Source organism: Nyctereutes procyonoides, unplaced genomic scaffold (genome assembly GCF_905146905.1).
Source record: "Nyctereutes procyonoides isolate TBG_1078 unplaced genomic scaffold, NYPRO_anot_genome, whole genome shotgun sequence".
NCBI lineage: Eukaryota > Metazoa > Chordata > Mammalia > Carnivora > Canidae > Nyctereutes > Nyctereutes procyonoides.
Genome location: NW_026575042.1, coordinates 52307148 through 52332900, shown reverse-complemented (window position 1 = coordinate 52332900; position 25753 = coordinate 52307148). Strand labels below are relative to the sequence as shown.

The following is a 25753-nucleotide window of genomic DNA, read 5'->3' as shown; positions in this document are numbered from 1 at the left end:
ACCCGCGCCCGCACCTGCACCTGCGCCTGCGCCTGCGCCTGCACCTGCGCCTGCGCCTGCGCCTGCACCCGCGCCTGCACCTGCACCCGCCCCCGCGCCTGCACCTGCGCCTGCACCTGCACACGCGCCTGCACCCGCACCCGCGCCCGCACACGCGCACTCACCAACGCGACCTCCTACTGCCCAACCTGGTCACTGCTTCGGTCCTGCGGCTGTCCCGGCGGGCACGGCCCCGGCGCCCGCGAGTGTCCTAGCGTCCCCTCCACCCCCGCCCCGGCCCCGCCCCGCCCCGAGCTTCAGGCCGCAGGAGGGCCCGGAGGTGGCTGCGGCCCCGCCCCGCGTGGCCCGACCCGCCTCCTTTGGGGCAGCGTCCAGGGCGCCCCGGGACCTGTGGGCTCCCGGGCCCTTGGGGTCGCGCTCACCTGGGCGCGGCGCCCCCGGCTGCGGGGGAGCGGGACGGGACGGGACGGGACGGGACGGGAGCTGTGGGGCCGCGGGGCCGAGACCCGCTCCCGGTCGGGAAGCCCCACAGGGCTCAGCCCCGAGGCCTGGGTGCCCGCGTGTGGCCCGCGCCTCCCCGCCTGGGTCTCTCAGGGGTAAATCCTGGGTCTTTATTTTGTTTGTTTTTTTTTTAAAGATTTCATTCGTTCATTCATGAGGCAGAGGGAGAGGCGGAGACCCATCAGGGGGAGGGGCAGGCTCCACGCAGGGCCCCGGGGTCGCCCTGGGCCGGAGGCAGCACCAAAGCGCTGGGCCCGGGCTGCCCGACCCAGGTCTTCACCGAAGGCCCCCCCCACCTCCTCCTGCCCCCGGCTCACGGCCCCCCCGGAAGGTCCCGGGAGGCACCTCCCCAGGCCCAGCAGCACCCACCGGCTCAACCGACACATCCTGACACACCCTGTCCCCCGCAGCCCAGCCCCGCGCCCAGCTTCACCTGGCGCTTGCACCCCGCGGGGCAGGGGCGCCTCCGACCCCAACAGCCCAACGGAGAGGCCCTTGCGCAGCCCCAGGCCCGCGGCGCCCCGCTCCTGGGCTCAGGGACATCCCACCCGATGCCTCCTGCCAAAGAAACGGGCGTACACTTTCCTTTTCCCTCTTTACTCTCCCTTCAACCCAGGAAGCCCCCAAGCTTTGCCCATTTACCTCTTGAACTTTCAAATAAGACATCACAGCCCCTGCCCAAGCGGGACCCATGAGAACAGTCCCCAGAACCCTTCAGCGGCCTCCGGGCCTCCCTGCCTCCACCCTGCCTCCACCCTGCCTCCACCGCAGCCCCTTCTAACCTCTCCTTCCCCCGCAGGCGCAATAATCCTTCAAAAACGAGAACCGGATTCCACCACCACTTTGGTGGAAAGTCATCAGTGCTTCCCCCGTTCCTAAGATGATGCCCACAGACCTTGCCAGGACCATAATAGTCCCTGGTTACCCTCCTGCCTTTACTCCGCAGCTCACGCTCCAGGGCGAAGTGATCCTAAGCGGCTCTGAGCTCCCTAGCAGCCAGGTCTCGGCATATGCTGTTCCCTCTGTGCTGAACATTCTTCTCCCCTCCCTGCTTTTCCTGCCTAACTCCTCTTAATCCATAAGGTTCCAGAAGTCTTCTCCCATTAACCTCCATGCCACCACCCCAAGAGGTCTGGGTAACACGCGTTTTTCTATCAGCGCTCCCGTAGCAGGCTCGACTTCGGACCATTTTACTGGAAACCCTGCTACAACTGCTTGTTTAATCTGTCATTTGTCTCACTGGGAACGTGATCAGGAAGGACAAACGTGCTGCGTCAGGCTGCCGGCAGACAAATGACCGAAGTCTAACACAACACGAAGAAACTTCTTCATAGGAGCGGAGGTGCGTCCGCAGGAAATGTTCCAAGTCATGCTGCTCTGAGCTTCTCCTCGGATTGCTTTTAAGTGTGTCAGGAACTAGCATCACAGAAACAAAGGAAGAGGAGCCAGAAAAGTCGGGGACAGAGTGGCCGCAGGTGGGCGCCACGAGCCGACTCCCCGTGGAGTCCTAGCAGAGAGCAGACAACCTGAGCTCCTCTAGCTACAGTGAATATTCGTCCATTAGAATGTATTTCTTGTCTTTTTTGAAGACTGATTTTACATATGTTGGTATGACTTAATTCAGAAAAAACACAGACACTCCAACATCAATACACGAAACAGGTTTCAGCACAAATTCTAAAAAGCCATTTTGAAAATAAGTGAAACTGCATGCCAATTTGCTTTGCTTGAGTTAGTGAAAAATAAATATTTGTCAGAAAACATTGCTAAAATGGTTTGTGTCTCATGATACGAACCATACCACCAAAACTGCCAAAAGGTACAAGAGAATTCATTGCCTACAAAAAAAATCCAATTAATTTTGGTTATGCTATTTATTATTTTTTTAAAGATGTCTTTATTGATTCATGAGAGACACACACAGAGAGAGGCAGAGACCCAGGCAGAGGGAGAAGCAGGCTCCATGCAGGGAGCCGGATGTGGGACTAGATCCCGGGACCCCGAGGGGTCACAACCTGAGGCCAAAGGCAGATGCTGAACCACTGAGCCACCCAGGCACCCTATGCTATTTATTATACAATAATCCCTGAAAAAGAAAGAAATGTACTACATAATCACATTGTTTAGAGCTGACAAAATCTTAGAACCATTTAATAAAAAAACCCTCAACATTTACTTTAAAAACTACCCACTTATTGCTCATCATAAAGCCTGGCAGGAGCCTGGTAGGCAAATAGGGAGACTACGTACCACTTTCAAATATGACAACTGTAGTATTTGCCAAAGACAGTTGTAAGAAGAAGTCTTTGCTATAGATTAAGACAATATTTTGGAAAGGAAATACAAATTCACACCAAAGTTAATTAGAACACACAGTATAATGATTAAGAGCTCATCTTTCCTTTGCTCAACTATTCCATAATTTTAAATGATAAATTAATCCTGCTTATAAACAACTAAAAGTAAGCAATCATCTCCATGAATAACATTTCAAAAGTATAGATATTGGGAAAAAATTAATGAATATCTCCCAAGAACTAATACATGGAATAAGAAATATAAGACTTCAGAAAGGATCACACACAGATTTAAAAATATGTAGGGTCTCTGATAGGCAAAAGAACGTTAAGTATATCAGATGGAATTATCTAATAGTTCACAAATTGTATTCCTCAGTAAAAATAAAATCTTAGGCAGACATATATATAAAACAAAAGCTTTTATTACTTGGAAGTTTCAAATATTAAAAATAAAATTTGAAATTTGGGGGAAACGGTATATATAAAGTTTTAGTCATCAGTGATAGGTAATTTTCTCCTTGTGTATGTTGAAAACTGTGTATTTTTATTAAATTTTACAATAAATTATATCAGATGATATACATTTATACTATAGATGTAGAACAGTAATCACCAACATGTTTTAATACACCAATACTATTTCTCTATTTATTTTCACTGAAAAGAAAAACATTTTATATTGACTCTGGTGCTATCATTCTACCCAAATATCAGATGGTCACATGTCATACCTTGAATTATAAACTGCTTAATTAAATATATTTACAGATTAAATTATCTAGTTTTTGGGACGCCTGGGTGGCTGAGTGGGTTGAACAGCCGACTCCCGATTTCAGCTGGGGTCATGACCCTAGGGTCATGGGATCAAGCCCCAGGTCAGACTCCCACTCAGTGTGGAGCCTGCTTGTCCCTCTCCCTCTGCCCCTCCCTCTGTTCCTCCCCGCTGCTCGTGCTCTATCTCTAAACGAATAAGTAAAATCTAAAAATTAAAAAAACTAAACTATCTGGTTTTAAACAAAACTAATCCTCCCCAAATGGACACCTGGCTTAAAAATATCCCCATAAAGAAATCATGAACTGAAGCAAATGCCAATACCGTAAACAAGAACATTGGATGGCTGATGCTTCCCCTACTTTTGTAGGAGTCTCTGTTCTCCTTCATAAAGTGGCTGATAAAGATGACAAATGTCGGAGGGCCTGGGTGGCTCAGGTGGTTAAGCATCCAAATCTTGATTTCTGCTCAGGTCATGATCTCAGGGTTGTGAGACTGAGCATAGTATCAGGCTGCACGCTGGGCATGGGGCCTGCTTAAGACCCTCTCCCCCTCTGTCCCATCCCCATTAAAAAAAAAAAAAGACAAATGTCAAGAAATGGACCAAAAATAAATTTACAAGTTATCAAGAAGTCTATCTGAGATACAGATTTTCATCCACTATGCTTAAAAGCTACATCATAATGGCTCACTGCTTAATCAAAACACTCATTTAAAAACTTCTTGTTTAGGGCACCTAGGCGGCTCTGTTGGTTAAGGATCCGACTTTTCATTTTGGCCTCTTTATTTCCACTCAGGTCATAATCTTAGGGTCCTGGGATCCAGTCCCAAGCTCAGCACTGGGATCCACACCAAGTCTGCTTAGGATTTTCTCTCTCTTTCCCTCTGCCTCTCCCCGACTCATGCTCTCTCTTGCTCTGAAATAAATAAAATCTTAAAAACAAAACAAAACACAAAACCTTAAAGTTTAAATAGAGTAGGACTGCTAGCACGCTCAAAAAAGTCTATATGGTCTATAAATGAGCTACTTAGGGATCCCTGGGTGGCGCAGTGGTTTGGCGCCTGCCTTTGGCCCAGGGCGCGATCCTGGAGACCTGGGATCGAATCCCACGTCGGGCTCCCGGTGCATGGAGCCTGCTTCTCCCTCTGCCTGTGTCTCTGCCTCTCTCGCTCTCTCTCTGTGTGTGACTATCATAAATAAAAAAAAAAAAAAAAAAAAAAATTAAAAAAAAAAAAATAAATGAGCTACTTATAGATTATACAGTTATATACAACTGACGAATCGCCAAACCCTACCTCTGAAACTAATAATATGCTATATGTTAATTAATTATATTTAAATAAAATCAAAATTTTAAAAAGCAAAAAAAAAATCTTAGAATGCTATCACCATTGCACTTTTTTCTTGTTCAAACCGTATGAAAACCCTCTGTCAGACAAGAGTACTGAGTACTGTCCTAGGGCACTAATGATTTTTAAAATAGGGGCACCTGGGTGGCTCAGCGGTTGGCGTCTGCCTTCAGCTCAGGACGTGACCCCGGGGTCCAGAGATCGAGTCCCACATCCGGCTCCCTGCATGAAGCCTGCTTCTCCCTCTGCCTGTGTCTCTGCCTCTCTCTCTCTGTCTCTCATGGATAAATAAAATCTTAAAAAAAATTTTTTTTAAATAATTTTTAAAATATAGAAGATTTATAGCAGAGTTACAGCAGATTTTCCAAGGAACATTCAGCCACTCTTTTAGCCAGAAATTTTATAATTTATACTGGTGAGAAATGGCTCTCCTTTTATTCCATAGGGTGTGATACATTTGACATGTGTGTCTTAGTGTGAAAGACTAAATGTAATAGTGAAAATAAATTTAAACAAAATAACCAAACAACTTGAACTTTTCTAAGTCAGTGTTTTATAACTAGATGTGAAGGTAGGAACAGAAATTAGAAATTGCAGAAGATGAAAAACACTGCTGTTATTTGAAAAGAGCACAGCCAAGAGACTGCTCAAAAAAGTCTATAATCTACAAGTAGCTCATTTACACACATAAATACCAAGGACTATGTAGAGCCCTACTTCTGCCTTTCTATATTTATAGCAGATATACAAATTATTTCAATGCTCACGTGGAAGATAACATTTCAGAATGTCTTTAACTGATTTTTTTGCCCTCCTTGATAATTTTTTCTTTGATCTTAATTTTAGACTTTTACGGAAATTGATAGCCCTAGAATTAAATATATATATATATATATGTGTGTGTATATACACACACATATATATATGAATACCACCATTCACTAATTGAAAGAAAAAAACTAAATATGAGTAATATATATTGGAATAACATGAAAAAGAATATGAAAATTTCATTTAAATGGTAAATGTAATTTTATACATCAAACTTCTTAGGAGTATTTGAAATATTCAGCCTCTCTTTTAGCCAAAGCTCATTTTTTTCCTGTATATTTATAATTTATACTGGTGAGACATGGCTCACCTTTTCTTCACTAGGTTGTGATACATATGACATATTAAGTATGAAAGACTTATGTAATAGCAAAAATTAACTATTTAATAGAAAACAAAACTAGAAACCCCTGTGGATTTTTATTCTAGAATTATAATTCCTGAGGCTGAAAAAGCAATATAAATAAAATAAACACAGGTAATTAAGAGATTTTTAATCTCTTTATTAAATACATAAGCATCCTTTAATACATAAAGCATCCTGGATTTTTGATTTTTTTTTCTTTAGTTAAATATGTTTGTAACCTTCTAGGTTTGCTCTCAGATGAAAGCTGTGAAAATATACTGTGGTTACGCAAAACTTCTAAATAGAGTTAAAAATTAATCTAAGTTTTGAAGGCTCAAGGTAGCCAGGCAGAACAAACTATATGAAAAATAACACTTTAGGTTTGGCTTATAATCTATGACCCTGTGGTCCTAAAGTTTTGGTAGTGCAGCGGAATCCCACACAGCTAACAATTCATTGTTGAAGGATTCAACTTCCCAGCAGGTCCATCCGTTTTATATAAGTTATTTCTAGGACACAAGCGTTATTCATATCCTAACATCATAGATATATTCTTCCGTAATAATTTTCTTTAAATTCCATAATTCCATAGGACCTTCTCACTAACTTAAAATAAAGAACTTACAGCCAAGGAGCTCTCGCCATCATCGTGTCTCATACGATTATGAGCTCGTCTTCTACCATCAGAGATGCTGAGCAAGTCTCTTCCAAACGGTTCAGAAAAACTTCTCATCATCTGACGCATACTTTCTCGGTGTGCAATAAAGGAGTCACTGTTGAAAATACATATAACCATCCAAGAGTAAGTGTTGGAATTTATTTTTTTTTTTAAATTTTTTTTTTTATTTATTTATGATAGTCACAGAGAGAGAGAGAGAGAGAGGCAGAGACACAGGCAGAGAGAGAAGCAGGCTCCATGCACCGGGAGCCCGACGTGGGATTCGATCCCGGGTCTCCAGGATCGCGCCCCGGGCCAAAGGCAGGCGCCAAACCGCTGCGCCACCCAGGGATCCCCAAGTGTTGGAATTTAAATAATAAACAGGCAGCTAAATACTACAAAGAATTATTTGGGGCCATCCGTCATGCTTGTTAGACAGAAGAAGAGTGTAGGTGCATCGAATCATCTCACAAAGAGCAAAATTATTCCTTTTTTAAAAAAAATTTATTTATTTATTCATTTATGAGAGACACAGAGAGAGAGAGGCAGAGACCCAGGCAGAGGGAGAAGCAGGCTTCATGCAGGGAGCCCGACGTGGGACTCGATCCCGGGACCCCAGGATCACACCCTGAGGTGAAGGTGGCACTAAACCGCTGAGCCCCCCCGGGCTGCCCGCAAAAACTGTTCCATTTGCTACCTACTATCATTAATCTATATATAATAAAAATATACACCTTTATTTTTCTCGTGCTGTATAAATGTGACAAATGCAAAGTAACCCATCTCAGGTAGCTTAAGCCAGCACCAAGGGAAATGGCACAAAAAGGACTGAAAAATACTGCCACCAGGTGGAAGTCATTTTAGGCAGCCAATAATATAAATTCTAGTTCAGAATTAGAATTTATTATTTATTTCTTTAACCAATAAAGAATGCCGGCTTTATTTTTTAACTCTTATTTATGAAATAGGAGCACCATACATTGTCAAAAATAAAGCTACAGATCACCTTTACGAGGCCAACTTTTGTCTCTAAGAACTCTTAATATCAGAAAACATAATAAATGATTTTTACTATCTCAAATAGCAAAAATATTTCCTAAGTCTTAAGATAGCTATTCTCAAGGTTTTTTTTTAATTTATTTTTTAATTACCAAAGCAACCAACGAACAGGTTAGAAATGCAGACTCTGTTCCCCAACACCACCTCAATCCAATCTGCCAGTTCCGGGTGAGCTTCGTGGAAACGCATCCCTGGTGATCTTACCCCAAGGGGTTCCTTCACCAACCTTTGAGGAATAGCATGTGGTTTCTGCATTAATTAGAACCCGAGCCTTTCTTTCTGAACCCAAGTTTCCACGGCTGTAAAATGAGGCTCATATTGCACATGCTGTTGCTGAGGCCAAAGCAGGGACTCTGAGGTGTCCGGCGGCCCCCGGACTATGCCGCATGTTCACTTCTGTACCTTCTCTTCCTAACTCATGAACTCCCTATTATTCTAGCATTAAAACGAAATACCTCTCATTTTTAAATAACATTCATATAGAAAAATCATTTTTAGGCCTTTTTCCATGTGTATAAATAATAGTGTTCTTAATCGATGTTATCCCATTCACCCCAAGTCCCATTCAAGAATGTAAAATTTTTATCGCCTTACTACAGTGGTTTCCCAGCTTCGCTTCAGTTGGCATGGCCCTGACCCGCCGGTCACCCCCCTACTGCTCACCCGAGAACTCACTCGGGCACATCACCAGAGAGCGCCCGTACAAGGGCAGTGGCGCCCCCTAAGACTTCCTCACCTTAGTTCCATCCTCCTTCCATCCTCCTCCCCACTTCTAATTCTAAACTCTAATCTTCTAATGCCATCATGAGGGAGTTCAAAAGTTCCGTCTTCCTCCAGTAATCCCAGGCAGAAAAAGCTTTTCCTTTGAATTATGCAGTATGTGTATCATAAATGCATCTCGAGCGAGCTCAGATTTAGCCATATTATCACCCTGGAGCTTAAAAAAAATGAAACGAAAACCTTCAAGTGTAAATGATTAACAAACCACTTAACTGGATCTGTGCTTGTGTATATAAAGAGGTTTTTGTTTTAATTCAGCTTTATTTACGTATAATTTAAATATGAGATTTATCCATTTTAATCCTACAGTTAGATGAATTTTGAAAAACGTACACATCACAACCATGACCACAAAGATTTCCATTTTTTGTCGTAGAACATTTCCATCACCCCCAATGTTCCCTCTTGCTTCTTTGCAGATAATTACCTCCCTCTAACCCTAGGTACTACCACGAGGGCAGTAAAAAAAAAAAAAAAAAAAAAAGGCCGTCGCTATAGTTCCACCTTTTCAGAGTGTCACATAACGGAATCACACACAATGCTCTCTTCCCACCTAGCGTAATGCTTTGTGAGTCATCCACGTCGGTCCGTGATCATCAGTTCGTTCCACCTTACCGCGAGGCACGCTGTATGTACGTGGTTACATCACAGTGTAATCATAAAACTGCTTCTAGTTTCTTTCTATTACGAATAAAACTGCTGTGAACATTCATCTACTGTTCTCTGTGTATAGACAGTTTCATTTCTCTTGGGTGAAATAACAAGGAGTGGGATCGTGTGATTGTTTAATTTTATAAAAAATGCTGACCTGAGAGTTCTAGTGCTACATTCTTACTGATAACTGGTATTGTTAGTCTTTTTAATTTTAGCCATTTGTGTGGTGGCATAATAGTATCCTATATATGTATATATATATAAGATTATATATATATAATATAGATCATATATAAAATATATATATATATTTTAAAGATTTTATTTATTTATTTATTCCTGAGAGACGCAGAGAGAGAGGCAGAGACGCAGACCAAGGGAGAAGCAGGCTCCACGCAGGGAGCCCGACGCGGGACCCGATCCCGGGTCTCCAGGATCACACCCTGGGCTGAAGGCGGTGCCAAACTGCTGGGCCACCGGGGCTGCCCCAGTGTCCTATATTTTGCATGTCATTCAAAGATCTTTGATAAAACATGTGTTCAAATTTTTTCCCTATTTTAAAAAACTGGGTTGTCTTATTATGGACTAGTAAGAGTTCTTTCTATTTTGTAGACATAAGACTCTTATTAGATATTTGTCTTGTATTTTTCCCTAGTCTTGATCTTGCCTTTTCATTTTCTTAACATTAATTTACTCAGCCACATAGCTATGGGTCTTTGTTAGGTCTTCAGTTTTCACCAGACTATGACCTTTCTGTAGTAGTTTTATTTCTGACTTCGTTTTCTATCTCCACCTTTCCCTTCATCTTTAATTTCAATTCGCATAACACTTTAAGTATTTCTATAAGCTGCTTTCAATTATTTTTAGATTAAGGGCAAGTACAATTTTTAAAATGAAGGAAAGAGGGCATCCAGGTGGCTCAGTGGTTTAGCGCCACCTTCAGCCCAGGTCGTGACCCCGGGGTCCTGGGATCGAGTCCCACGTCGGGCTCCCTGCATGGAGCCTGCTTCTCCCTCTGCCTGTATCTCTGCCTCTCTCTCTCTCTCTCTGTCTGTCTCTATGAATAAATAAATAAAATCTTTAAAAAAAATGGACAGAATTAGAACAGGGAGTTGAAGTAGACAATCTGAGGGAAGTATGGTTAAAAAAAGTAAATTGTGTTGATTATTTTAATGTGCCTTCTGAATTTCCTGTGTGAAAGTTAAAAGGCTTCCATTTTTTATTTTATATTTTCTAATATGAGAGATTTAGTTGCTGTTTTCTCACAAAATGTTTTTGATATTATTGAATTTAATTTTAGTTAGGAATATTTTAAACTTGATTATCTAGTCTCCGGTAAACGAACGACCTCACTAATTCATACGTGGGGTAGGCAGCTTCTAAGATGGCCCCAATGATCGCTTTCCCTTAAGGATGGGCTGGATTAACTGACTCGTCTCTAATAGAACGTGGCTTCTGGTTGGGTATTGCCTCAGCAAGATGACTCGCTCTGGGGCAGGCAGCTGCCATGCTGTGAGGTGGCCTGGGAGGCCCTCATAAATGAGCTTGGAAGCAGACGTAGGAGACCACAGTCAACAACCATGTCAAACAACTGGGAAGTAAATCTTCCATCAGTCAAGCCTTGACTCACAACTTGATGCGGCGTCTTAAGAAGCCCTGAGTCAGAACCACCCAGGTAAGCTGCTCTTGGATTTCTAACCAACAAAAATGATATAATAAATGTTTATCACTTTAAGCTACTAAATTACAGCAGCAATAGATAACCAACACATTACCTCCCAAGGAACGGTGCATAACACATCTAAAACTGCCCCCATTCTAAGTCTTCAATTTTGTTGGTTTTTATCTAAAGACTGGGAGGGAAATGAATGCAAATCTATAAAAATAAGTAGTTTATCTGTAGGTCTATTTCAGATAGAAATGCATTGTGAGAACTTTTTTTTTTTTTTTTTGATTTTCACCAAATTTTGAGACTATGTTTGGGATGGTACAAATAAAATACAAGCTTCTACAAACCTCAGGAGGATGAGGTTTCTCAGACAGGCGGTCTTACTCAAGAGCAGTTGAAACTGAGGCACAAGAAGCCCATGAAACTGTTGATTAGAAGACATCAGTCTTGTGTATCACAACAGTTGGGCCGGAGAAAGCCAACTCTGGTGTAAACGAGTACCCCTTCTCCGATCCGAAGTCACTAAGGAAGAGGTTCAGAACTGCAGGTATTCATTGCAACGCTCCTCTACGTAGCATGTGCCAGGTGAGTGGAGACTTTAAAAATGGTAAGCAAATCTCCCCCCAAAATGGTGGAGAGACCATCTGATATACAGAATGGTTGAAATTCAATAAACATGTAGCATGTACACTGTGTGTCAAGCACAGAAGTTGACTACTGGTCTAGAGGAACATACAGTCTGACAGAGAAATGACACTTGTATGTTCTTAAGATTATAGGATTTGGATATTATATTCATTTAGCTAATGTAAGAAATTGCCATAAATCTGGTGATTTATAACAACATATTAGGAGGCGCCCGAGTGGCTCAGTCACTTAAGCATCTGCCTTCAGCTCATGCTGTGATCCCAGGGTTCTGAGGTCAAGTCCGGAGTTGGGCTCCCTGCTCAGTGGGGAGCCTGCTTCTCCCTCTCCCTCTGCTCCTCTGCTCCTGCTCTTTCTCAAATAAATAAATAAATAAAATCCTAAAAAAAAAAAAAAGAAGAAACACCAACATCAAATTTACTCTTTTACAATTCAGGAGATCCGAAGCCTAGAATGGCTACAATCAAGGTGTCGGCAGGGCTGGCTTCCTTCTGGCGTCTGTAGGGGAAAATTAGTTTCCTCCTTGCCTTTTCAAGCTCGGGAGACTGCCCATGTTACTTGGCTTGTGGCTCTCTTTTTTCCATTTTCAAAGCCAGCAGCATAGCATCTTCAAATCTGACTCATATTTAAAGGATCCTTGTGATTATATAGAGTCCACCTGGGTAACCCAGGTTACTCTCTTAAGATTATTCTAAAGTGATTAATAATCTCATTTTCATCTGTATCCTTCATTCCTCCTTGTCAGGTAAAATATTCACAAATTCTGGGGACTGGGACAGGGACATCTTGGGGGGAAGGGAACTATTCCGCCTACTAGATATTTTCCTAAAATCACATTATTTAAAGCAATTTCCAACTGTTCCTTTCAGTCTGTATAAAATAGTCTTAGAAGATTGAAATGCTATAAAATACAGCCTGTGATTAACCTGGCATTAGAACACGAATGGGGTGTCTATGACTGATGATTAAGACAGTCCTAAAGAACATAAACCTAAATTACAAGAAGCCAAGAGATCCTGAAAGCATCAGCTCCTAAAGTATCCACGCCAATGGCAGCATCTTCTCTGCACTGAATGGCCTGCTTTGCAACCATTATTTCTTTTATTTCTTCTTATAATTCAAGGTGACTTTTGAGGTCCTTTCTTACACTCTAGATGATGACAAAGTCAGAAAAAAAAGTAAATAAGAAATCCTAAAAAAAAAAAAAAAAATCCTTACCAATGAAAACTACTCTCTGCTCTTAATGGAGCAAAGCAAGGCGTTTACTCTACTTCCGGCCCCACCCAACCCATCTCCTGAGACTCCGAGTTACCGTCCCCTTCCCTTCGGCAGTTCACACCTTCCAGGGGTCATGCACACCCGTACCCTTTACTACACTATACTACAGTCACTTTATTTTACAGATGCCCCCTTCCTCCCTATCACTTCTGCATTAAAACTCCAAGGATGCCCTCAACCTTCTGTTTACTGAAACCCGAAGCTCATTCCTGGTCCTTGAATACTCAGCAGCATCTCTAACTTTGGAGCAATGCACTGTTCACAGTCTTGTTGGATAAAGGCCTCCTTTACACTCTCCTTTGAGTTTCCATTTTCCTTCTCACCCTTGACAGAGCTTCCTGAGTGTTACAGGTAGAGATACCTAGTGGTCCGGATGCTGACTGGCGCTGGTTACTTCTGGCTTTCATCTTTCCTTTGCAAATATTTTCAAATTTCGTGAGTGACATTAAAATGTCACAATGTGGGATCCCTGGGTGGCGCAGCGGTTTGGCGCCTGCCTTTGGCCCGGGGCGCGATCCTGGAGACCTGGGATCGAATCCCACATCAGGCATCCCGGTGCATGGAGCCTGCTTCTCCCTCTGCCTGTGCCTCTGCCTCTCTCTCTCTCTGTGTCTCTCATGAATAAATAAAATCTTTAAAAATAAAATAAAATACACTGGAGATACCCGCAGAAATAGAGATGGATAAAGTAAGTATAAATTTTGAAACTCTGGTGACAGACAATTGTCATACTTCTGTAGCATATGTCTGAAATGTTTCGTTAAAAAATCTTAAAGAACAAAAAGAAACTAAGTATGTGAAGTTAGAGGACTTCATACCACCTGATGGTTTAAAGTGGATGATTCAGGAGACAGTCCTTTTGCTTAGAGCTCCATATTCACTGGACATTTACAGCTTAGAAAATGGGTACAAGTGTAGAGATTAAAATGTTCATTCTTACTAATATGCAGTCACTTACGAAAGTCACTTAAGAAAGTCACTTTAGATATGTGGATGAGATTCAACTACAAGGAAGAAACATGCTTCAGAGAATACTAGATTTTGTTCTGTGAATAAGTGAGAATTACGTAGCTATTATTTTCCCAAAGAAACGTAAAATTTAGTGAGATTTATTTTTCTGATCGCATTATAATTGGGCTACAGATTCAACAACTAAATGTGGCTCATTTAACATGTTGCCCAGGTTTTTCTTTATTTAAATAGAAGTAGGTATATTTATATGCAGAGTGTAGAACAACCGTTAAAAACATCTTTGTTTTTTGAGTGACATGAACAAAAAAGCCTGCTTGTTGGGAAAAGCATTAAGACAAAGTGGCGCTCACAGTCTGGCTTTTGCACCTGTCTGAGCCATTCAGGAAGAAATCTGGCTGGGCCTGAACTGAGTTCAATTCTTGTCTACCCAGAACACCAGCTGCTCAGAGATAAAGACTTTAAAAGTTCTCTTGCTCAAGCCTGGATTCTTTTCTATCAAAGCCAAAAATCTCTTGTGGTAGCAAGGAGCTATTTTATTACTTTTAAAAGTAACCTGATGCAAAGTTTCTTTTCTCAGGTGAGAAGTCAATCATTTTCATGTTTGTCTACCTATTTATATTATTCTCTTGAAAATAAATGTTTCATTCCAGGAAAATAAATTGGAAATATGACGAGGCTTTATAAAGTTCATGCATTATAAACTAGTCATTTCATATGCATAAGCTAATAAACTAATCTGATGTAATAATTTGAAATGTGGTTAAAGATTTATATGAAAAAGATTCTTTGCACATCCACAGGATCCAATACTTTGCAGACACTAAATTCATACTTTCAAGAATATCTAAAGACGAGGAAAATGATTGTGGTATATGTAGAGGAAAAACTGTACTTAGGATCCTAAAGCTTTGTTTTAATTTTGGAAAATATTTTTCATATATGGTAATTGGAAACAAGATATACCGAAAAGATAAAATCTTGGTTGCATGATTTCTTTTTACCAAACTTTCTACAGTTTTCAGATTTTCCACGAGGATGCATTTTCATTTAAATCAGGAAATACTACGTCCGCGGTTACGATGGCCTGGCCGTTCTACCTTCTTTAGGACTGCGGACCCGAACACAACCAATCGGAACGAAAGTTGGCACCGTATGTGCGTTCTCTGCTCCTCCTCTCACAAGCTACCACAAAATAAAATTTTTAAGACTCTCTCAAATATGCAAACATATGGATCAGTTATTTTATTTGGCCGGTATCATACTTTGGGAACCGGCAATACATTGTTCTTTATGCACAAGGGCCTTCGGTCATTGGCGCGAGTCCCAGTCGTCAAGGAAGTTCCCTGCACGGACACGGTGGCAGCAGGAGCCTGTCGGCAGATCGTTCTCCCGGTTGACCCTAAAGAAATGATCCCTAGGTCCAATGGGGTGTGCAAGTCTATAGGGACACGCCCGGGTGAGCAAGTGTGGACTCTAGAAGTGAAGCCTGGCACGTCCCAGAGAAGCCAGAGGCCCCGCCGGGCACCTCCCGAAGCCTAAGGATGCGGGCAGCGCGCCTTGCGGTTCCCCCCGAACTCCTCATTTCCCCACCGGAAGCCTTTTTTTTTTTTCTTCTATTGTATTTATTTATTCCTGAGACCCAGAGAGAGGAGGGCCCCAGGCAGAGGGAGCAGCAGGCTCGGGGGGGGGGGGGGGGGGGGGGGAGCCCGATGGGCCTCGATCCCGGACCCGGGGCAGCCTGGGCCACAGGCGGACGCCCCACGGCGGGGCCCGGGCCCAGCAGAAGCCTTAATATTAAGAGGGCCCTAGGGACGGCTACGGCACCCCCATCCCAGGAGTACCCCCCTACTTTCGTGTGGATTTGTACGACGCTCTCGGATAGAACTAAGCATTACGGTGGGACTCGGTGCGACCAAATGGCCTTTCGGATCCCCCACGGCGTCATGATCACGTTGTCTCTTGGGCCCTACGTGGTTTGTCCCTAAGGAACCACAGACGCCCCAAGGTCTACCCTAGGAAATCTGTTATTTCAAGGCTCCTAGTGCCTCATTCTATCAAATATGGCCCTGAAATATTCAAAGTTCATTTATAAGAAATACCTATATTACAATATTTCTGAGAACAAATTTTTTAGGTGCTAAAAATCACAGTAGGTGTGAGGTGTCTTAGCGTAAGATGGGATCCTGAAAATCAAAACCTTAAATTTTAGCTGAGTACTTTCAAGCTGCCTTTATTAAATGATTAAAATTGGAGGTTTAGGCTGCAGGCTACTAATTAGCACTAAACCATGTCATCTGGGCGAAGACGACTTCAGACTTGAAAACAAGGATGGGCGTAACCCTGAACACCCATAGCTCACAAAAATTTACTTAGAAAGGTGATTTTGTGTCCTCTTTATTGATAGTATTCTCAATCAAGAAAATATCAGTCAAGGCCCATGTTGTACATGGAATATATTCACTTTCAACTCGTCAGTAAGTCAAAGCCAGTGTCCTTCAACTACCTCCATAGTATAAAATAAAAACATTTCTTAAATTTAAAAAGATTATAGATATTTAAGTTTTAGCTCCTGCTAAAAGCAACAAAATAGAAAAAAGTAGTATCTTGTGAATATATGCAGGGGTTCTTTGACCAAAGACTAGTCATACATATGGTGCCCTGAAGGAAAGGCTAGTGACGTATAATTAAAAATTAGGCTCACAGATTTGCCGACCTGCTTCTGAGCCTTTAATATCTAATAGCTCATACGCGGTAACGTAGATATCCTTCGTAGACCCACATGATCAGACTTTTTATTTCTGTAGCTCAGGATTCAAAGTTCATGTTTCTGCACAAAGTAGAAACGTTTAGACTCTACCAGATACAAATAATCAATGTTTTTAGGATATAGGATACGAAAATCATTTGAACCTCAAATTAATTTTCCTGTCCATACATAAGTATCATTTCTATTTTTCTTGAGTGAATATAAATGGGAAAGATAGAAAGGACCATGGTTACATGTCAGCCGGTCTTTCAGTCGTCACTCTCTGTAGCCTTCTTCAAATGCAAGCAGCCATATCATAAAAATTTAGGATAAAATTATTGTAATTAACTTTATAAAACAGATTCATGCTTATAATTTCATTGCTCCACATTTACCTATATAGAGAGTAACCATAATGGGGTGGGGATGGGGGCGGCGGGGGAGGAAAGTTACTCTCAATATTTACCTTGAGAGTAAACCATGTGCCAGAAGTGCCAGCTTTTAGCTTTTGTGTTTTGAACCAAATTACAAGCATTAATTACTTAAAAAGGTATATATGAAGGTATACTATATGGCATTTTTTTTTAATATGGCAACTTTCACCGAATTTCATTCAGCTCTGCAACATCAGGTGCGAAAAAAAGTTCCAAATATTTTTAAAAACCCACTAAATTTCAACATATCACTTATAAAGTTTCCTTTTATTTTTTAAATTTTTTTAAAGATTCTTTTTTAAAAATTTTTATTTATTTATGATAGTCACACACAGAGAGAGAGAGGCAGAGACACAGGCAGAGGGAGAAGCAGGCTCCATGCACCGGGAGCCCGACGTGGGATTCGATCCCGGGTCTCCAGGATGGCGCCCTGGGCCAAAGGCAGGCGCTAAACCGCTGCGCCACCCAGGGATCCCTAAAGTTTCCTTTTAATTTTCCGATGAAACAGTTAAGGTGCAACATTTAGGGTAAACGCTGAAAATGAACATTTAAATTCAAGACTATAGATTTTGTTTTTTTTTTTACTCAAATCTTTTAAATATCTGACAATTTGATTACAGTACTTTACCAGTCTCAAATTATTTAATAATTCTAATTTTATATCCAAAAAGTATTCGTCTGCCACTTTGGAATAATCAGTAGATTAGTAGAGTGCGCTTGTATCGATATCCTGGACACTGAACTAGCGGTTATTTAGACGATGGTGGTGTTCAAGTTAGAAAGTGTCAACATCGGGATCCCTGGGTGGCGCAGCGGGTTGGCGCCTGCCTTTGGCCCAGGGCGCGATCCTGGAGACCCGGGATCGAATCCCACGTCGGGCTCCCGGTGCATGGAGCCTGCTTCTCCCTCTGCCTGTGTCTCTGCCTCTCTCTCTCTCTCTCTCTGTGTGTGACTATCATAAATAAATAAAAAAAAAAAAAAAAGAAAGTGTCAACATCAACAACAGCGTATGTTGAACGCAAATGCTTTCAGCATCAACTAAATACAAGATTAGCTACAACGCAGAGTGTAAAGGACACCAGGTTCTCGGGAACAATACTCACTGAGCACTTTCTACATGTCAGATACTAAGTCGGTAAAGGCACCGGTGACACGTACTGTCAGCAACAGGCCTGACAGTCACACAACGAGGGTGAGCGTGCGACCCTCCGCGTTAAGGTCAATGAATGATTTGACAAAGAGTCTATAACCTTTAAGAATTTCTCATGCTGGACTGACATTAAGTGATGGACGCTCATTCGGCCTGGGCTTAGGGTAAAGGCGTGGGTCAAGTGACAGATAACTTGAAATAAACAGAAACTCACACTCTCTTTCTTCCTCCCCCGCCGCCCCGTCCCCACCGCAGGATGTTTACTCTCTCCAGGTAAATGTGGAGCAACGAAAATATAAGCATGAATCTGTTCGATAAAGTCAACTACAATAATTTTATCCTAAGTTTTTGGGATATGGCTGCCTGCATTTGACGGAAGTCCGGCTGACACGTGGCGGGTCCGTCCATCCTAAGCACAGGGAGGTGCTCTTTGATGTGTGCCTACTATTTGTGGTCTGTTACTATTTCTGGCCCTGACTCTTGGGTTCATTGCCTTTACTCAGACAGTTACCAAGAGTTTAAGTTACACTTTTGCTCCCCGTTTTAAAGAAGGCACTAATTATACACTCACAGTTTAGTTAAGGCCATGGCTGTTTTTGTTTTTGATATAATTGAGGACATAATGCAACTCAAAAGCCATCTATCGTAATCTTCTTGACGATTATCCATTGTAGTGATGTCATAATTACATAAGAATCATTTCAACAGCTCAATTAGTCTATGGATATATTCAGGCCCTACTGTCAGAGGCTTTCAAAAGAGCAGATCATAATATAGCACAAAATGTCATATTTGTTAAAATGGCATCAATTGTAAATGTCCCAACAACTCGTAACAAGTCAACTAAAACAGCATACTACGTTTGCCTGAACCCACACACCCCATAATTGTAATTCACAACCTTTAAAATGAAATGCTAATCATTGTATTTCTCTATGTCCACCACTTAAAAAAATGTTTCCGAGTTGCACAGATAGAAATATATCTATCTGATCTATATAGAATGGACTGAAATATTCGGAGGCCAAGTCTCACAAATCTCCCAGTGTTAGGACTCCAACTAGATCGCGTTACCACTTTTATATAAACTCCAAAGGAAGAACTAAAAACAAAAACAAAAACAAAAAACCCAAAAAAGACACACACAAGAAAACTGGATTACAAACTGACTAAGTTCTGGATGCTCTCTTCCTAAGGCGTCAGGCTGGAGCTGTGCACGGGCTGCACATCCGTTCACCTGGGTCCTTGGATGCCCACCTTCGCTGCCCTGGCCTGCCCTGCCCTGGCCTGCCCTGCCCTGCCCTGCCCTGCCCTGGCCTGCCCTGGCCTGCCTGCCCTGGCCTGCCCTGCCCTGCCCTGCCCTGGCCTGCCCTGCCCTGCCCTGGCCTGCCCTGCCCGAACTTTTGACCCAGGCGCCTCTCTGCGGCCAAGAGTCCCTTGGCGACAGCGAAGAAAACAAATAGTGCACCTGGCAACCTGGGGGCACCTCAGGTGAGACACAGCTCTCCAGCCTTGTGGCGCTCTCGGGAACACAGACCGTGAAAAATCATGTTTTAAAAATGTTTCCTAGGACGCCTGGGTGACCGGCTCAGCGGGCGAGCGTCCGCCCCGGCCGGCCTGACCCGCCCCAGGATCGAGTCCCCGTGGGGCGCCCTGCCGGGGCCTGCTGCTCCCTCGGCCTGGGGCTCCGCCTCTCCGCCTCTCCGTGTGTCTCAGGGATAAATAAATAGGATCTTAAAAACCGTGACGATGTGCTCCGGGGCGAGCAATTGCCATCTTGGAGGACGTTCCCTGCCTCTCACTCGGAACTGAAACAGGTGGTGGAGCCGGTCCTCCTGGGCGGCCGCGGCCCCCACGGGGACCCCCTCCTGCCAACCCCGCAGCCCGCGCCGGTGGGGGGTGGGGATGGGGTGGGGGATGGGGGTGGGGGGTGGGGGTCCGGCTCGCCCCTCCGCGCCCTCGCGCTCCCAGATCCCGCTCCCCCGTCCCTCCCCTGCCCCATCCCCCTCCTTCCCACATCCCCCTCCCTCCTCCCCCCACACTCTGCGTTTCCCTTCTCCCCCCCTCCCTCCCACCTTCCCATCTTCTCTCCCCTCCCTCCCCTCCCCCCACACTCTATGTTCCCCTCTCCCCTCTCCCCATCTTCGCTACCCCCACACCCTTCCCAGCCCCTTCCTCCCCCCTCCCCTCCCCCTCCCTCCCACCACCCCATCCTCCTCCCTCCCACCGCCCCCATCTTCTCTCCCCTCCTCCCCCTCTCATCCGTCCCCTCCCCCTCCTCCCCCTCCCTCCCACCACCCCCATCCTCCCTCCCTCCTCCCCCATCTTCTCTCCCCTCCCTCCTCCCCCTCCCTCCCACCGCCCCCATCTTCTCTCCCCCCACACCCCTCCCCTCCCTCCCACCACCCCCATCCTCCTCCCCCCACCTCCCCCCATCTTTTCTCCCCTCCCTCCTCCCCCTCCCTCCCACCGCCCCATCTTCTCTCCCCCCACACCCCTCCCCTCCCCTCCCGTAGTCACTGGGGTTCCCTCTCGCCCCCTCCCCCGCGGCAACGCGCCCTGTTCCCTGCAGCAGCTCCTGGCGGCCCGGACCCCGACACTCACGAGAAGAAGGGGTCGTCCTCGAAGCTGCTGCTCAGCATCCCGAACATCGTGGCTCGGCCCGCGCGGCGGCCGCGGACACCCGGGAGCAGGGGCACCGCCGCCGCGGCCGCGACCCCAGCCGCCTCCCTCCCCCGCGGGCCGGGCCGCTGCGGGCGGGGCGGGGCGGGGCGCGAGCGGCTCCCCCATTGGCCGCCGCCGCCGACGTCACCACGGCGGGGCGGGAACAATGCGCCGCTGCCATGGCAACGGCCGCCGACGCCGCGGAGGGCTGGGGCCGGGGGGCCGGGGGCCGGGGGCCGGGGGGCGGGTTCCCGCGCGGGCCGCCCTCGGGGACGCGGCCGTTTGCCCGGGGCTGCAGGGGCGCGGAAGGGCACCCCCGGCGCGACCGCGGCTCCGGCCCCAAGGCTGTTTTCGGGGAAACGGAGGCGGGTCAGGGGGTGGCGGCGGCGGCGGCCCGAGGTCCCTCGCTGGCCGCACCCTGAGCCGCGGGCTCGGCTGGCGTCGGGGCGCCCGGGTCGCGGCCGCAGCTGTGCACGGCGCCCGGGACGAAGGTGCCACCGGCCAGACGCCCCGTGCGTCGGGGAAATGAGGCCTAGGAGGCTCCCAAACGCCCTCGCCTCCCGTGGGTCCGGAGTTCCGTGTTCCCCAAGCCGGGGGTGCCTGCGTGATGCGTGGACGCGGTATTTAAAGGCAAGATGAGCGACTTGCTCTCTCTTTGGTCCTGTTTCCAGTCTCCGTTTCAAGGAACAAGTGTCACTGTAATGCCAGGAGGTGTCCGCACTCCCGGGCCCGAGGGCTGTGGCCCAGGCCTGCAGCAAGCGCCCCTTTCCGTGGCTCTACAGCTGTGTCTTGATTATTTTTATAAATTAATTTTTATTGGTGTTCAATTTACCGACATACAGAATAACACCCAGTGCTCATCCCGTCAAGTGTCCCCCTCCGTGCCCGTCACCCAGTCACCCCCACCCCCGCCCTCCTCCCCTTCCACCACCCCTAGTTCATACAGCTGTGTCTTGATTATTTTTACGTGTGAGCCCTCCGCGTGCAAGGGAACAGGGTGTGGAGTCGGCGCTGTGCATTGGTGACTGGTCTTTACGAATGTACGCGAAGAAGGGAGCTGATTGAGAAGCCAGCACTGGAAGGACTTGGACGTGCTGCTCCTGTTACCAGGCTCTGGAAGACCCTGTCCCGAGGCCTTGTCCTAGTCTAAAGGCAGGTGCAGGGCAAGGAGAAAAGGGGACGTTAAAGAGAAGAAGGATAAGGGTGTCAAGGGAGATGCAAAAAGGCGCACCCTGTGTGCTACCTGGAGTACAGTGGGCTCCGCAGCCCCCTTCTAGGGACTGTCCTCTGCAGGCAGGGCCCCCAGGCTCCGCAGGGCCTCCGGGCCGGGCAGACAGCTGGCGCTCTTCCAGCGGGGAAGAAGCCCGCAGGCCCTGATCTGAGGTGACAGGAGTCCTCGGGGTTATTTTGGGAGCTGGGAATTCAATCCTGTGGGCCTCCCACCTCCCTACCTCCAGCCAAGCCTGCTGGCAGCCTCCTGTTCTGACAACGCTGTGCCCTGGGGCAGAGTGAGGCCCGCGCAGCCTCTCCAGGGACCCGGGTATTTTCTTTTCCTCTGGCCTCAGGATGGGGTTCACGGAGCCCGTACATGGCGGGCATTTCTGGATGAGCTTCAAGGCAAGAGAAATGTTTTAGAAGACTGGAAATGATTTCCTCTTTAAAATAGTACAGCCCCCCCGACCCCCCAAAATAAAAAATAAAATAGTACGACCCAAGATGCTAAAGAGAGCTACATTTTTTTTTTTTCAAAACTAAGAACAGGGGTGCCTGGTGGCCCCGTTGGTGGGACATCCAACTCTTGATTTTGGCCCAGGTCGTGACCTCTGGCGACGGCTGGTCATGGAGCTTAAGATTCTCTCTCTCTCCCTCTGCTCTTTTCCCTCCTCCCCCCCAAAACAGCCTGGCAGGAAACGGGGCAGACTGCTGGTGATAGCAGAGTATTGCATTTGTCCACAAGTGGAATAAAGCAGCTTGTGAGAGAATGTCCCCCTCGTCCCCATGGGGATTTTTCTCAGGCTCACGTTGTGAAAACATGAAAGCTGTGGTCCGGGTTAGTGCAGGTTAGTCGTGGGGTCACCTGGGGATCCCGAGGCACCTCGGGCCTAGTTGCAAAGGCTTAAAAAAGGGGGGGATCAGTGGAGGAAAGAGGGGAGCAGCTGGAGCCCACGAGGGAGCAACGGAGCAGGGTTAGGGGCAGGGCCTCGGGTCGGGCTGTGAATGGGGTCACAGCAGCCACTGTTTGCTGGCGGGTGCGGGGCCGCCGGGGCTCCTCTTCCTCCACGGGGGGCGGCCCAGGCTGGGGGTGGTCGAGGCACAGGCCGCCTCGGGCTCCAGGCGCCTGGGCGGAGGGCGATGGGGGGTGTTGGCCGCGACCCGCCCCCCCCCCCCCACAGCCGAACCTACCCGGGAACACCAGGCCGCGGTTTGATGCCAGCACACGAGGAGATGTTTTAATTTTCCTGGAAAACAACAACAATGTCACTTGAACCCCAGGGACGCCCGGGGGGCTCCGTGGTGGAGCGTCTGGCTCAGGCCATGACCCCGGGGTCCAGGATCGAGTCTCGCGTCAGGGTCCCGAGGCCTCTGCCTCTCTCTGCATCTCTCATGCAGAAATACATAAAATCTTAAAAAAAAAAATAAAAACCGTTTATTTATTTGAGAGCGAGAGCAGTCTCAGGGTGAGGCTGCGTCTGGGACTCAGACCAGGACCCCAGGACTCAGACCCAGGACCCAGACCCAGGACCCAGGACTGGGACCCAGGACCCAGGACGGACGGAGCCCAAGGCCGACTGAGCCCCGGGCACCTCCACAATGTGACTTAATAAAAGACTTTTACTCCACAGTTTTAATGACAATGTAAAAAAACAAATGTTACTAATCTATTTTTTAGGGACCGGACTCAGACCCTACAGGCCTGGGCCCCGCGGGGTGGATGAAGCCTCCAGAGCCCCTTTCATTTCCAGGATCGCCTTCTCCACGAGACGTTACTACGCGGTGAAGTCCAGCGATCTCCAGTGTGGGGGTGAGGAAGTCTCCACGGACGAGTGAACCCCTGAAATTGGGGCGGCTGCGGGGACAGGGGCGGCCCTGGGGGTCCAGACCCGGCTCTTGGGAGCAGCCCGCCGCGGCCGGGAGGAGGGAGCCTGCTCAGAGCACCGCCTCCCTTGCCGCCGCTGCCGCTGAACTATTACAGGGATCCCCCCCCCCCCAGGTTCTCAGCTACGGATCCAGGTTTTTCCTTTTCTTTCTTCCTTTTCCTTCCTCTCTCCTCTCGCTCCCACTTTTTTCTTTTTTTTTTTGGCTTTTAAGAATAAAGCTGCTATGATCATTCTTGTGAGTGTCTTGATTAGTCTTAAAAATTGATTTAACATCCAGCTATTTTTGAGTCTTACTGTCACCGAGACCCGGGGCCTGTCCTCTACGGGCCAAAGTTTCACAGGCAGCATTTTCCTGTTGAGTCAACACTTTGATGTTTGTGACTGTCTCTGTTTCTTTTGTGCATCGGAGAAACACTGTCTTTGCTTCTTCTCAAAAAGGAAAAAATTTTAGAATCCAAGAGCCTGAAACAAGTTGAGGCTGGAGAGCGTTCTTTAAGAAATGCTGTCGAGGTCATCTGTTCTCAGACGCGGTTTAATGTGACCGTCTCAAGTGCTATTTTAAAAGTTATTTTTAAATCTTTGATAAGATTTGGGGAGAATTCAAGCTGCGGGTGGATGTCCCGCTGCGTAGCCAATGATTTCAGACGTCTGCCCGGGGGTTAAGGGATTATTTTGGAAAACATTAAGAACTTGAAATGCCTTCATCCCTCTGTCATGTGCTTAGATGCTTTTATTATTTGAAATGTAGAAAAAAATCTGCTTCCATCTTAGAAGGATTGTTTTTAATTGCAAGGCCATACAAGTTTTTTTTTTTTTATTTTAAATATTTTATTTATTTCTCCATGAGAGACGCAGAGAGGGGCAGAGACAGAGGCAGAGGGAGCAGCAGGCTCCCTGGGGGGGATGATGTGGGCCTGCATCTGTGACCCCGGGGTCATGACCTGGGCCTGAGGCAGGTGCCCCACCGCTGAGCCACCAGGGGCCCCAGAGCCATAGGTTTTACATTTTTTTTAAATTTATTTATGAGAGACAGAGACAGAGAGAGAGGCAGAGACACAGGCAGAGAGAGAAGCAGGCTCCATGCACCGGGAGCCCGATGTGGGACTCGATCCCGGGCCTCCAGAATCGCGCCCTGGGCCAAAGGCAGGCGCCAATCCGCTGCGCCACCCAGGGATCCCCACGCTGGGGTTTTCAATGAAATATTTTAATCATGGAGAAAACGGTGTTTATGGCGGATGATCATTCCAGAGGACTTTCCATTTTCGCCTCACATACACAGAAAACGTATTTTTTCGGACTATCAATAAATTGGTTATCATATAAATTACCTTCTCCAGGTCAATGAGACCTACTACAGCAGAAGAAGAGGGGGGGCTGCGCTGGCGGGGATCATGACCCAGTTACAGGATTTGTCTAAAAAACTCTAGAAATCTTCGACGGTACACATTCATCCGTAGTGCTGGATTTGGGAGGCATTTCCTTCTTAATTATGTTTTCAGTTCCACTTTAGTTTTATGACAGTATTCTTCTAGGACACAGACAGGCGGGTGGACCGCCCCCAGCCACCTGGTCCCCCATCACCCAGTCCCCCATCACCCATCACCTGGTCCCCCGTCACCTGGTCCCCCATCACCTATCACCTGGTCCTCCTCCGTTACCTGGTCCCCCATCACCTGGTCCCCCTCTGCGAGCCGCTGCGCTGTCCTCTGCAGCAAGGATGTCTTGGCTCCTCTCTTTTTAAAGTCTTCACTCATTTGTTTTGCATCTTATTTTTTTAAATTTTTTATTTATTTATGATAGTCACAGAGAGAGAGAGAGAGAGGCAGAGACACAGGCAGAGGGAGAA

The 25753-nt window shown here is 46.4% G+C and overlaps 1 protein-coding gene and 1 long non-coding RNA gene across 4 annotated transcripts in view; one reads left to right on the top strand and one right to left on the bottom strand.

Annotated features, from left to right (window-relative positions):
- Nucleotides 1-20911, bottom strand: part of MLF1 (myeloid leukemia factor 1) — a 29446-nt gene extending 8535 nt beyond the window's left edge. For 2 of the 3 annotated variants that reach the window (XM_055321353.1, XM_055321354.1), the window contains exons 1-2: nucleotides 20750-20911; nucleotides 6726-6873 (exon numbers count right to left, since the gene is read on the bottom strand). In XM_055321353.1, coding sequence (XP_055177328.1) covers nucleotides 6726-6873; nucleotides 20750-20796 — 195 coding nt within the window. In that variant the 5' untranslated portion in view covers nucleotides 20797-20911. The remainder of the gene's footprint in view (nucleotides 1-6725; nucleotides 6874-20749) is intronic. The other variant, XM_055321352.1, reaches the window with a different exon arrangement.
- Nucleotides 20912-22712: 1801 nt separating this feature from the next.
- Nucleotides 22713-24139, top strand: LOC129507248 (uncharacterized). Its single transcript, XR_008663955.1, has 2 exons — nucleotides 22713-22869; nucleotides 23700-24139. It is a non-coding gene; the product is annotated as an uncharacterized LOC129507248 (long non-coding RNA).
- The last annotated feature ends 1614 nt before the right edge of the window (nucleotides 24140-25753 follow it).